This window comes from Rhagoletis pomonella, unplaced genomic scaffold (genome assembly GCF_013731165.1).
Source record: "Rhagoletis pomonella isolate Grant_MI unplaced genomic scaffold, Rhpom_1.0 Rhpom_scaffold_00003, whole genome shotgun sequence".
NCBI classification, from domain to species: Eukaryota; Metazoa; Arthropoda; class Insecta; order Diptera; family Tephritidae; genus Rhagoletis; species Rhagoletis pomonella.
Window position 1 is genome coordinate 93,527,586 of NW_023458557.1, and position 12,185 is coordinate 93,539,770.

Consider the following 12,185-nt stretch of genomic DNA (forward strand, 5'->3'; position numbering starts at 1 on the left):
GCAAGTATTCCAAAACGGACTTTCTGGCTGTTTAGATAGGAAGGTAGACTTTCGCATTTTGGACGCACTTTTGGAAATCACTATGGTAACAAGAAGGTTCGAGACTTGAAGGATAAAAGGGAATTTGTCGCCAAAATAAACGATATTGCCACTCTAAAGAATTCTGCGAAATGAGAAAATAGCTGTCAAAGAGAAAAATAATATTTGAAAGCAAGCGATAAACAGTATGCTTCGTACTGTTTGCGGTCTACACGTGCGGGATCTGGTATGCGGCCTCACGCACGAGGATTTTCAAGCACATGAAGGCGGTTAGTGAAGAGTAATGAGCTTAATGTGAACACCTCTAATACTTTTCGTAAAATTAAATGCGACCCTATAATTTTAGCCGTCAAATTTGACAACTTCAAAGTTTACGAAATGTTCCGGCGAGAAGAAGAAGAACACCGCGCTTAAAAATTACTCACAATCGTATGGAATTTTCCCATCACAGCATTGTGAGTTTTTTGTTTTGGTTTGCAACGAAATTTCTAAAAATACTTAATTTTTCAGGTTAAAATTTTTTGTTTGGTAAACAGTTTGTGCGTATTTGTAAATTTATAGTGAAAATCCACACAATCAACAAGAGTGTTCCATTATAAGAGACGGGAAAAATGGCATATGGGCGTAGCGCCAGAATGCGCAACGCCAATACTGGTGTGGCACACGCCACTACCTCTAAGGTTAGTCATTTTTACAAAATTGGTAATTTTCAAATACATGTAATAAAACGATTCATTTAATTACAATTACAGGTAATGCCTCATGGCGAATTCATTGATCGCATACGCAAATCGCTTTACTTTGGCGGCGGCGCATTGGTGGAGGAAATGCAAGTGTCACGTCCACTTGCTGAATATGCATCGGAACTATTTTCTGCACCGCACAAGGGACACTCATTGAATCGTTTAAATACAGTAGCGGCTGGTAGTGTACATGCCTCTCCCTGTTCACTCATTATGGCATTGATATATTTAGATCGGCTGAATGTAACAGATCCGGGCTATGTACGACGCATAACTCCACAGGAACTTTTTATTGTATCGATGGTATGTACATATGTATGTATATAGTAGGTACGTAGTAGATTCGCTTGTGCACATAGAGAAGTAATACATACATATGTGTGCCATTTCATGCATGCACTTTTTTGTCCATCAATTAGAAGTATGAGTCATTACGCAATCCAAGTTGGAAACCTGTTGACTAGTTACTGTATATTAGTTCTATTGCTTTGACCGTCATAGTCAGATTTGTAGTTAAATGTACGAATTCTGTTATTGAGTACGAATAGGTAAAAACTTGGGTAATGATTTGAGTTATATGTTGTTGTTGTTGTTTTTGTAGTGGCACTCCTATGCCCCGCCTAAATCTGTTTGCCCAGCGATCGTTTTCGTCAAACTCAACTAACGGTAGGCAAAGGAAACGTACTATTTTGGTGAGGTTGCACCAGAGGGAGTGGGTGTTAGCTGAATAGAGTTGAGTTTTCATGTGTTGTGCGGGAGTCTTGATAGGTAGGGGTTTAACCTACTACAGACCAGACCAGACCGTGACTGGGCCAGAGTAACGCAGATCTCACGTGGGAGCTAAAGGTAATTGTCTGTGGTAGATGGAGATTGAACTCCTATCACTGTCGTTATGGGGCGAGAAGAACGTGCTTGGGTGGAGGCTCCTTCTCAAGCAAGCGCCTGCTCAGGTGCTCGCGTCTGTAGCACCCTACTAAAAACTGCTTGCTGAACATGATGTGCTCCCTTACCGGGAGTATATGAAGTTCACCCTGTGCATGTTTGTTGCGGCTATCTATATATTTTATTGACTATTGAGGTTGTGTGCGCGGATAAGAGCAGGCTATCAAAGGTAACCCCAAAATTTTCGAGTTCACCTAATTGAAGTGAGGCAATTTATTTAAAATTGTGATTGCCAAATAGCAAACAACGTGCATCTATGTGTGTATGTCCATAAGTATGTATATTAGACTGCATCACCAATAAAGCATGCGGGTTTTCCGCCGGGATTACAAAACCTATTATATTTTAAAACGTCCACCAAAATATTTCGGAAAAATATTAAGATTTAAGCGAGCTGGACCGATTTGAAAATACCTCCAAAAATGGAGGTTTTATTAATAAAAATAGTTTTTTAAAGAACTTTTTGAAAAAAGTCTCCTCACATGACAAAACAGATTAGTATTAAAAAAGCTGTATCAAAATATTTAAAAATCTTTTCAGCTTTTTTACTTTTTTCAAAGCTTGATTTACGAAAACTTAAATAACTGGGCCAAAACTATTCTCTTTTAGACTTATGGGATCTTGGTAGAAAGGTTTTTTTCCATTCGTGTCCCAAATTTTGTTTTTTCAAATACCAACCCATCTTCATTCAACTTTGAATGATGTTCGTTCATCCTACCGTTCTCTTTCATCCTTTGAATGAGCTTATTAGCAAAGAACTAGAAAGGGTGAGAAAATACCTTTCCAATAATACCTAACAAGTCTAATATGAAGAGTTTAAGTTCAATTTTCCAAGCTTTTCTTATACCAATCTTTGAAAAAAGTTAAAAAACAGCATCAAAAACCTCATTATTACGATTCCGTTCAAAATTTTTTTATATATTTTTTTAAATATTTTTATGTAAATTTTTTAAGCTTAAATCGTTTTGTCATTTGAAGGGATTTTTTCAAAAAACATCTTTAAGAAACTATTTATATTCATAAAAAACTCCATTTTTCATAATAGTTTTTCGAAATATTTTGGTGGACGTCTTAAAATATAATAGATTTTATAATTTCAATGGAAAAGCAGTACCGATTTTTTTTTTTGTATGGGGAGTGATGCAGTCTAATGTATTTGTGTATGAATGTTCGAAGGAATGGCAAATAGCAAGTAGAACATTGAACAATCACCTAACTTTAACTATTTTAATTATAAGCTCATTTGTTGTTCGGTAATACATAATATTTGCATATTACAGATGATATCGACGAAATTCTATGCTGGCTATGATGAGGAAATCTATTTGAGCGATTGGGCTGAGGATGGGCATTTGACTGAGAAAAAATTAAAGAAGTTAGAATTGGAATTTCTGTGTGCTATAGTAAGTATTAATAAAGTGAATTAGGTTGGCAGATTTCCTAATATACTGCCGCATTTTTCTCTGCAGGATTGGAATATATACATATCGAAGGAAGTATTTTTTGAGAAATTAAGCGGCATTGAGAAGCAACTCGCTCGACGTGAAGGTTTACGTCGTGGCTGGCTAACCTACACTGAGCTGATACAAATGCTACCCTCCTTTACATTAGCCAAGTTTATACTAAATAATATTGCTGTGATGGCAGTCAGTTATGCCGCAAGTGTAATAACCATAGCTGGTGCCTTCTTTTTGGCCAGTCAAATTCCAGGCACCGCACTACATCGGAAAACTATATCTGCAGTAATTAGTGGTCAGATCGCAGTTCAACAATCGACACCTATTGTTGACTATCGGGCTACTCTGCTGGATGCTCAACCACGTCTACGCCGCACAAATGGGATCGAAATATCGAAATCGGCTGCAATTCCTACAACTACAACAATCGGCGAAGGAACTGTACACAATGCTACCTGCACAGCTTTAAATGTTGAAGCAGAACTTTTGAAACTCGAATGTCAGTATAGAGCAGAAGAAAAACAGGAGGCAGTACGTCGCCGTCAACATGAGATTGATAGTTCAACACGCTTGACATTGCCGGATGCAGTGCAACGTATTGCTGGAGGAAATAAGAAATCAAAGAATGCCTGGTACACTACTCGTTTTGGTATAGACTTGGTACGAAATTGGTTTGCGCTCAAAGTTAAGTATACGGATGGCAGGCTTGACGATTGGTTACAATCATTGGATGATTTGCAGTCCCCTCGAAAGCAAGAAAAGAAAAAGCAGCATGAGATTATGATGGATTGGAATGCTTGGAGCTTAGGCAACTACACAACTTCAATATTCTGGCAGCTGCTCAGTGATAACGCTCAACAATCGCTTGTGCGTTTGCCATCAATGTGGATTAAATTTATTTAGTATATGTTGACATTCTTTACACAGCTGAGTTGCTACGCACATATGTATGTACAACACATTGAATCTATAAATGTGTAATTTTCGAGCAGAGTTTTTATGGTAATTCCACTTAATTTTATTAACTATAATGCAAAATTACTAGGCATTGGAAGCACTAATTTTAAATTAACATTTTATATCAGATTGAATCAATATTTTATATAAATGACATCATATTATTTACAATTTCAGTTAATACAAAAAACTGCGATTTTTTTCACTACCACTTGAGTTATCGCAAAACGCGGATATAATCAAATATATCTGTCTAAAACACTTTAAATCAATTAATTTATTTTTTTTCGGATTTTCAGCTACTATAATAACAAAATAAATGTTCCTTGATTTACTAGTTCTTACTAAATTATTAATTTTTCAATAGAATCATTGAAATCCTAATAGTCGAATGTGTTAAAATGAAAGTAAAATTATTTTTTTATGAAGCCGAAGAGATGGAATATTGCAAAAATTATGTCTTAACATAAGCAATTAAACTTATAATACATACTTATAAAGCATACATAAATAGTGCACAAATACGAAATCTTCTTAGATAGAAGTGTAATAAAATTAATGCTTAACAATTTAAATTTTTTTTAGGTAAAGAAAGAATTTGCAAGGCAAGTAACGAATAAAATGTTAATAAAAATGCATGCGTATATTTTAATAAAACAGCGTAAAATGAAACTGCTTAAAAGAGATTAAAATTTCTTTAAACGGAATGAAGGCGAATAAACCGTTGAATTAATGATTTTAATTATTTGAATTTTATATGGGAATTGACATAAAACAAAAGATGCCATTTAAATTGCTGATGAAACCGGCTGTAAATGAATAAAGATAAAAATGCTATTGAGTCTCAGACACTCGGATTTTTTATCCGGATATGATCTGAATGAAAAATTCAAATATCCGGGTAGCCGAATATCCAGATAACAAAATGAACGGATATTAACCGGACATCCGTATTTTATGCGTATGAACTAATATCCGAAAGGATGGTCATCCGAATATACAGTTAGTCCCAGCCCTAATGTATGTTCAAAGTATGCTGCGTTGTTATCTTTCATTTCCTTTTTTCCTTTTTTATATTCGGGGGTAATCTAGTTTCCTAGCACAAATTTAGCAGTTCAAAAACTTACCGCAATTATGCATAGCCGCTTCTGTGATCTGATACTGCCATTTTGAATGGCAAAAATGCATCTCAACGCGATTGATTTCACTTTTCTAAAAGGAATTTTCACTTGAATAATAGAAAAACCCAAATAATATTTCCAAGGGCTTCCTTCACACTTTCAACAATAAACATGTATAATATATAACTTGACCTGCAAGGATTCTCCATTATTTTACTTTGATACTTTGCACTTCACTAACCGCGCGCACAAATTGCGCGTTATGAAATAAGGACGCTTACACTTATTTAGCTTTGAAAATACTGATAAAAATTTGCTACGCACAATATTTTTACTATGCATTGGCTACAAAACATTTATTTCACTGAATATCGAATTTTAAACCACGGAATTGCAGTCGAGTTCACGTATTTTAATTAAAATAAATCTCTTCTGAGCCGCAAATGAAAGGAAACACGAATTCCGTTATGGACTTCCGTTTGACGCAGAGCTGCCAGATTGTTGGTTGCCTAATTACATTACCGGCCGTCTTCACATGCTTGAAAACCTCGCTCGCGTTCTGCTGTTTTCTCTCGCAAGCGTGATAGAGTTTTGTTGACTTGGCATTTGACAGCATAATTTTTCATTTGTAAAATGTCGCAAAAAAAAAAGTTTCGAGCTTTTCAGGCCAAATTTAGTATGTTAGAAAAAGTATGTTTCGTACTTTTTGCGTTCTACACGTGCGGGAGCTCGCATGTGTCGTCACACAAGCGAGATTTTCCAGCACGGGAAGACGGCCGGTTAATTACATTTGTTTATTGAGAACTTCAACTGAAGTTAACTTTATTTATGCCAAACAACTAATATGGAGTTTAAAAAAATTCTTAGTACATATCGTCGTCTGGGTAAAAGATTGTCGTATGATAATTTCGGCAGGTTGTGGGAAATCGCGATTGAAGTTTGGAATGCAATTTCTCAAATTTTAAATGTTTATTGTAAATTAGTTTTGAGTTTATGAAGGATTTTCTTTAGTCAAATTTTGTCGTAAGCGCCATTTGTCCACAATATGGCAGCCACTTTGTATGAAATACGACAAAATGTGATCAAAGTTTCTACTAAATTAACGACACTTTTTACTCAAAATCTGGGAAACTAAAGCAGATATACTAAAATGGAGAACACCATTTCTAAGACATTGATTAGTTTAATATGACTGCATCACTAACTAAATTTTTACAAAATTATCGAAAAAATTGTAGTCAATATCTCGGAAACTAAAGGAGATATCTAAAAACTGATCACAAAAATCGAAAGACTTTTCTCAAAATATATAACTGCATCTAGAACTAAAAATCGTCAAAATTGCGCTTACGACCAGGATATATACATATATGTATGTACATATATATTTCCTTAATTTTTTTAAATACACAATTGCTTTACAAAGTTAATGCAGACTATACACGAGGCAACCGTTGAAGCAAGCAGGGCATGTTGCTTCGAGAGATGCCTCGTGTGTAGCATGGTTGGTCATAGAATTGTCGTGTCGGTAGCCTCGTGTGTATCGTTGTGCATGAACCAATTAGAACAGATCTGACCGGTTGAGAGACAGCCACTTGCAATAGCATTTGAGAAGAAAGAGCGTGATGTCAGCCAGAAAATTGCTTTTTTCTTTTGCTTCATCTTGTCAGATTTTGTGTAGTTGGATCATTATCGTTTTGTATTGAGTTTATTGGCTTAATTCATTGAAAACAGTTGAGCTGAAAAGAGGTTTTTATAGAAAACAAAGTTTTTTTCTGTATATTCATTTCAGAACAGGGGGGAGATTCTATAACCAGTTAGCGACAATTTTCGAATCGATATCGCACTTTGTGACGCAAAAACATTTACATTTTATCGTCAAAAAGTGTAAAAGCGATCCGAAAATTGTCGCTAACTGGTTACAGAATCTCCCTCCAGATCACACACTACTGAGGTTGCCGAAATGGTTGCCCCCAAGCATAGCGGAATTATTTATTGCGTCATGGCCCCCAAGGTGATTAATACATTTTGGTTGCCATTACGATTGCCTCACGTGTATAGAACACGAAAAACAGGTTGCCTCAACCCGTTGCTTCAACGGTTGCCCCATGTGTAGTCAGCATAAGGTTCCGAACAACATGGTATTTTGATTGACATTCACGTGTTTGTTGTCAATTTTGTTTTGTTCAGCAAGTGTTTTGTGTTTTCATCCATCCGGCTTTTTGGTTTTCTGTGAGCCTCCTACTTGATCCCACAAATAATTCAACCTGGTTTATTAAAGGATCATGACGAAATCCACGGCTATAGAGATGCCGAAAATTCAGCTCGGAGACTACATTGTAATCCAGCGTCAAAAATACACGAAACTGCAGAAGTTCGGCAGTCTGGATGCCACTTCCATGCTGGGAAAGGAGCAACTGGAGTTGCGAGCTCTATTGGACCAGCCATATAGTGCTACTTTTAAAATGTGTCCCAAGGAGACTACACCATCCTCGCAGCGTGGTCAACGCAACCAGCGTCTGCACACCTTGGAATTGTGTAATGAATTGGAACTGCGTGATATCCGCGAAAGTTTGGGTATTTCGGCGAGTGGTGCTGATAACCGCAACATAATTGACGATGGCGACTCGCAAGCTTTGCGTCCAGAAGATATTGAACAGTTGCGTGAAGAACACAGTGAATCCAAAAAGATTATTGAGAAAATAGTTGAAAACTCGAAGACATTTCACTCGAAAACGGAGTACTCACAGGAAAAGTATTTGCGAAAAAAGGAGAAAAAATACTTTGAATTTGTGCAGATACGCCGACCAACATTGCGGCTTATCACCGAAATTTACTATCGACAGGATGCTGACAAAGTGATGGGCATGCGATTAGATACACTCTCACAGCTAATTTCCTATTCGGGTGTTAGCGCGTATGGCAATTATTTGTTATATGAAAGTGGCACAAACGGCCTACTGCCGGCCAGCTTTCTAAATTCAATTGGTGCTGACACTGAAGCGACACTGGTGCATATGCATCCCGGCAATGTGCCACAAAAGCAGGCCATGTTGGCGCTGAATTTACCACATGAGCAGCTTCAGCGCTGCATCTCTGTAAATCTGTATTCGGTGCTGCGCGAGTACTACCAAGGAGAAGAACAGGAGCTGCCAGAAGCTGCTGCGGAACCAGGCACTCCCGCCGAGGAAACAGAACCTAGCAGTAAGAAGCAGAAGTTATGTGAAGGGGAGGAGGGTAAGAGACCACGCAGTTTTACGGAAAATAAATGTGAAATGATGAGTGATCAATGTTTCTTTTTCTTTTAGGTTCGTTGACGGTTTCATCTACAAGTAGCGAGGGTAAAGGCGAAATCACAGCGACGAACAAATCAGAAGCAACTAGTACAGCGGCGCCTGTACAGAAATGGCAAGTGGAAAATCAGCGCGCTTGCGAGCTTATTCGTGCCAAATTCGATTCGCTGGTGATTGCTGCAAAAGAACATCCTAGCAATATCGTGCAAGCTTTATTACCGTTTGTAAAACCATCTCGACCAATTGTCTTGTACAGCCAAAGTAAGGAGCTATTAATGGATTTATACGTGGAGTTGAAAAGCTGCTCGAATGTGACCAATTTGCATTTGACTTCAAATTGGCTGCGCTATTATCAAATACTACCCAATCGCACGCATCCGGAAGTCAACATGAATGGTAATAGCGGTTATCTACTGACCGGTTATACTATAGCTTAGTATATTTTAGTAGTTATTTTATGCACATTTAATAAATTTCTGACGAGTATATATACATATGTATATAAATGTAAGTTAACTGTCGCAAGTCTTAAATTGGCTTTATTTGCTTCAATTGGAAATAGTATCCACATTCGCATCGTTTGGGTTCACCCTTCTCCAACCACATCCAATTCACAAAGCGATTACCCTTACCTATGCGTAAATAATTGTAAGACCATTAATTTTGTTTTCGAAAAATTGTGATAACAATTTTTTCAACTCACAGGAGCAGCCCACAATGCGTCCGTCGAACGCAGATGGTATCATATTTGGTTGCTCCCTGGTGCCGGGTCCGCGTTTTAAGACCGTATCAAGCAGCCAAGGATCTTTATTACCAGCCTTCAATTGTTCCAATTCGCGTTTCTCGATACCAGTGGCATGATCCATAGGATCGTTCATAACTTAAGTGCAAATGAAAAAAGTTTATTGCAAAAATAGTATGGTTATGTGCAGACTACATACCCGCCAAATATACTTTACTATTGCAAAAGCAGCGCCCTGTTACTTTAGTATTACTGCAGATATTTTTAATAAGAGCCTTTGATGAAGCAGAGACACAGTCGTATAGCATTGAAGTCATGTTGAAATGTTTTTTTTTGCGATTTCGCTTTCCTACGGAATAATTTAATTATTATTTTTTGATGTTAAATGCAAGTAAATTTATATTTCATTTGATATTTTTTTTTACTTGTTACTTGTGTTCATACTTTTAAGGAATCTTATTGCGTTTAGCGTATATTCCAGGAAATTTTGAAAACCTGGTCAGTACGCAGTCCTTCCTTCAGTGGGAGAAATTACAAACTTTCTCACTTACAAACATTTATTTATCATTCTAAAGTCAACACTTTTTAATAAATCAAATTATAAGATTTTATTTATTCATTTTTATCTCAGCAGTGTTTTAATTATTGCTATAATAATTGCATTCATATTTCGAATCAGAGCATGCATACTGCACACACGTACATATTTATAACTATGTATGTTTGACTGGCAGCCAAATAAATCTTTTTCCAACTGAAATTTTGTTCATCACCGGGGAAATAATGCCTTGAAAGCGATTCAGTCAGTAGATAATAATTACAGCGAAGGCCGTGTTTTACTTGAAGGAAATCAAAATAAAATAACAAACGAGAAATTTGCGAATAAAACCTGTTGTTGATGGTTTTACTTTTCATTAAATTCACTTAACATTAAATATTACAGTGCTCATTATTTAATTATTAATTATTTTTAATATTATGCCAGTGATGAATTCTCGGCTTCACGAAAGCAGCTTTCAACATAGCATTGCAAATTCTGGCTTAAAGTTTCCTAAGTTTGCCCCTTTATTTCACTACTACTTCAGGGTTGTTGTTGTTTTTGTTGGTTTTGTGAATTTATTTGGTTACTTTTTGCTTAGTAAAATGAAACTTGCAATTATATATAATTTGATTTAGACAGGAGCCTTCTCAACCAATTTGAACCAATGACCGCATTCGCAACGTTTTGATGTGCCCTTTTGCAGCCACATCCATTGCACGTAGGTTTGATCTTCTTCGCCTGGATTGGGAAGTGATGATAAACGGAGTGTTTCCGCGATTTAGCCGCATAAAATGGAATATAAACGTTGAAAAAGGAATTAGCGTATGATATTTTCATTTTCATTTGACTACTTACAGATGCAACCAACAATACGGGCATCAAATGCTGATGGTATCAGGTTGGGGTTTTCTTTGGTGCCAGCGCCACGTTTGAACACTTTCATGTCGAAGGGATTATCGTTGCCAGCGGCCTTGGCTAAAAGTTCACGCTTCTCTATACCGGTGGCATGCTCCATGGGATCATTCATCACTGTAAAGATTAAATTGAGAAGATAGGAGATTATAAGCTTGAGGTGTCAAGGCAAAGGTCTTATTATTAAAAATCAGTATTCTGATGAAGACCCTTTCGGCCTACGAAATTAACTTAAGCACATATATTTGGCCGTTCACCCTAACAGCTGACAGCCGCCCTTCGCTCAGGTACACCGTTTTCCCCTTCCTATACCGTGTAATTGGCAAGAAAAATAAAAGCAATTAACCTGGTACTATTTTATTTATTGTTGTGTATGAAGCAAATAATTTAATCAAAATCGTTATAGGGTAGGAATTTGTGTGGTTATGACGGAGGATATGTTTGTTTGTTCATAGATATTTAAGAAATGAGATTTTAACATAAAAAAAAAAATTAAGAAGGAAAAGAGCATATGATTAAGGTAAAAAGCACAACAGTGAGAGGTTACATAAACAGTCCACCGTCATCGAAAGAACTATTGATGACGACGGGCGGTTGGCAGTGGGCGTCGGCAAATGCATTTTCAGTCAGCTAAACCAAAGTTTCCATATTTTCATAAAAATTTATGCATTCAAATTAAATAGAAAATATTTGCTTGAATGCATATGTATGTACTTCCCCTGTCACATTTTGTTGGCAGTGTGACCGCTAGACGTATGTCAGAAACTTTGATTTTCAATCGTCACTGGTTACATAAACATGAATGGGTCATCTTTGCCATTACAAATTGTGTTATTTCTTAGGCAATTTATTGCAGATTGGCCCAAACAAATACAAATAACTTCATTTTTCACTTATTTTACATTACGTAACAGTCGCTTCCCGACCCCGCTGTTCCTGCACACAAGAGCTCGCTACAATAGAAAAATGCATGTGCGAGCTGTCATATAATTGCCATATGAAACCAGAGAACTTGGGCTTAACCTTCAGAGGCTGGAGTCTTACATGCTTCCTCACAACTAAAAAAATTTCATTACAGTAAAGCATTATGACCAACAGGGGCAGCATTTTATTTAATTTCCATGGGTGATTTTACAAGTTCACTTACTTTTGCAGAAGCGCACTGGAGTGTATTGTAAATTTTGACGTGTCGCCGCACGTAAAGCCATACGTCCACAAGCCGCTGCCATTTTATCTAATTTGTGTTATTTATTTACTGGTTTCTTTAGGAATTTCAGCAAATGTTCGCAAATCGCGATGGCACACAAAAGTTCGATTTTTGACAAAAACTGTGATTTATTTCGTAATTTCCAACACACACACAAGCTCGCTAGCTCGCTCGTTGCTACTTGAAAGGGTGAAAAGTCAAAGTGACAGCTCGATCGTTGGAGTGTTGCCA

At 36.8% G+C, this 12,185-nt stretch overlaps 4 protein-coding genes across 5 annotated transcripts; 2 read left to right on the forward strand and 2 right to left on the reverse strand.

Moving 5' to 3' along the window:
• Nucleotides 1-434: 434 nt before the first annotated feature.
• On the forward strand, nucleotides 435-4,880 carry LOC118735823. 2 transcript variants are annotated; one of them, XM_036465798.1, is made up of 5 exons: nucleotides 435-494; nucleotides 550-719; nucleotides 792-1,085; nucleotides 3,005-3,127; nucleotides 3,194-4,880. In XM_036465798.1, the coding sequence occupies exons 2-5, from the start codon at nucleotides 651-653 to the stop codon at nucleotides 4,082-4,084; spliced, it is 1,377 nt and encodes a 458-aa protein (XP_036321691.1). In that variant the 5' UTR covers nucleotides 435-494; nucleotides 550-650; the 3' UTR covers nucleotides 4,085-4,880. The 2 variants fall into 2 exon arrangements, with proteins under 2 accessions (XP_036321691.1, XP_036321690.1); XM_036465797.1 differs by lacking the exon at nucleotides 435-494 and having other exon boundaries at nucleotides 501-719.
• Nucleotides 4,881-7,419: 2,539 nt separating this feature from the next.
• LOC118735825 (tRNA (adenine(58)-N(1))-methyltransferase non-catalytic subunit TRM6) lies at nucleotides 7,420-9,068 on the forward strand. Its single transcript, XM_036465799.1, has 2 exons — nucleotides 7,420-8,496; nucleotides 8,568-9,068. The coding sequence occupies exons 1-2, from the start codon at nucleotides 7,545-7,547 to the stop codon at nucleotides 8,987-8,989; spliced, it is 1,374 nt and encodes a 457-aa protein (XP_036321692.1). The 5' UTR covers nucleotides 7,420-7,544; the 3' UTR covers nucleotides 8,990-9,068.
• Nucleotides 8,994-9,934, reverse strand: LOC118735827 (cytochrome c oxidase subunit 5B, mitochondrial-like). The gene is made up of 4 exons (XM_036465801.1): nucleotides 9,739-9,934; nucleotides 9,494-9,643; nucleotides 9,256-9,432; nucleotides 8,994-9,184 (listed from the first exon to the last, which is right to left on the reverse strand). The coding sequence occupies exons 2-4, from the start codon at nucleotides 9,609-9,611 to the stop codon at nucleotides 9,081-9,083; spliced, it is 399 nt and encodes a 132-aa protein (XP_036321694.1). The 5' UTR covers nucleotides 9,612-9,643; nucleotides 9,739-9,934; the 3' UTR covers nucleotides 8,994-9,080.
• Nucleotides 9,935-10,169: 235 nt separating this feature from the next.
• LOC118735826 (cytochrome c oxidase subunit 5B, mitochondrial-like) lies at nucleotides 10,170-12,157 on the reverse strand. Its single transcript, XM_036465800.1, has 3 exons — nucleotides 11,895-12,157; nucleotides 10,691-10,864; nucleotides 10,170-10,573 (listed from the first exon to the last, which is right to left on the reverse strand). The coding sequence occupies exons 1-3, from the start codon at nucleotides 11,974-11,976 to the stop codon at nucleotides 10,467-10,469; spliced, it is 363 nt and encodes a 120-aa protein (XP_036321693.1). The 5' UTR covers nucleotides 11,977-12,157; the 3' UTR covers nucleotides 10,170-10,466.
• Nucleotides 12,158-12,185: the final 28 nt, after the last annotated feature.

Excerpts from the sequence above, each read along its gene's own strand:
- LOC118735827 (XM_036465801.1), bottom strand. The coding sequence starts at position 9,611 with ATGACTTCAATGCTATACGACTGTGTCTCTGCTTCATCAAAGGCTCTT. Across the intron at positions 9,433-9,493 it reads TAGTAAAGTATATTTGGCGG|TTATGAACGATCCTATGGAT; the intron begins GTATGTAGTCTG and ends TTTGCACTTAAG. Across the intron at positions 9,185-9,255 it reads ACGCATTGTGGGCTGCTCCT|GTAAGGGTAATCGCTTTGTG; the intron begins GTGAGTTGAAAA and ends ATTTACGCATAG.
- LOC118735823 (XM_036465798.1), top strand. The coding sequence starts at position 651 with ATGGCATATGGGCGTAGCGCCAGAATGCGCAACGCCAATACTGGTGTG. Across the intron at positions 720-791 it reads CACACGCCACTACCTCTAAG|GTAATGCCTCATGGCGAATT; the intron begins GTTAGTCATTTT and ends TTACAATTACAG. Across the intron at positions 3,128-3,193 it reads TGGAATTTCTGTGTGCTATA|GATTGGAATATATACATATC; the intron begins GTAAGTATTAAT and ends TTTTCTCTGCAG.
- LOC118735826 (XM_036465800.1), bottom strand. The coding sequence starts at position 11,976 with ATGGCAGCGGCTTGTGGACGTATGGCTTTACGTGCGGCGACACGTCAA. Across the intron at positions 10,865-11,894 it reads TCCAGTGCGCTTCTGCAAAA|TGATGAATGATCCCATGGAG; the intron begins GTAAGTGAACTT and ends TAATCTTTACAG. Across the intron at positions 10,574-10,690 it reads CCGTATTGTTGGTTGCATCT|GCGAAGAAGATCAAACCTAC; the intron begins GTAAGTAGTCAA and ends TTCCCAATCCAG.
- LOC118735825 (XM_036465799.1), top strand. The coding sequence starts at position 7,545 with ATGACGAAATCCACGGCTATAGAGATGCCGAAAATTCAGCTCGGAGAC. Across the intron at positions 8,497-8,567 it reads GTTATGTGAAGGGGAGGAGG|GTTCGTTGACGGTTTCATCT; the intron begins GTAAGAGACCAC and ends TTTTTCTTTTAG.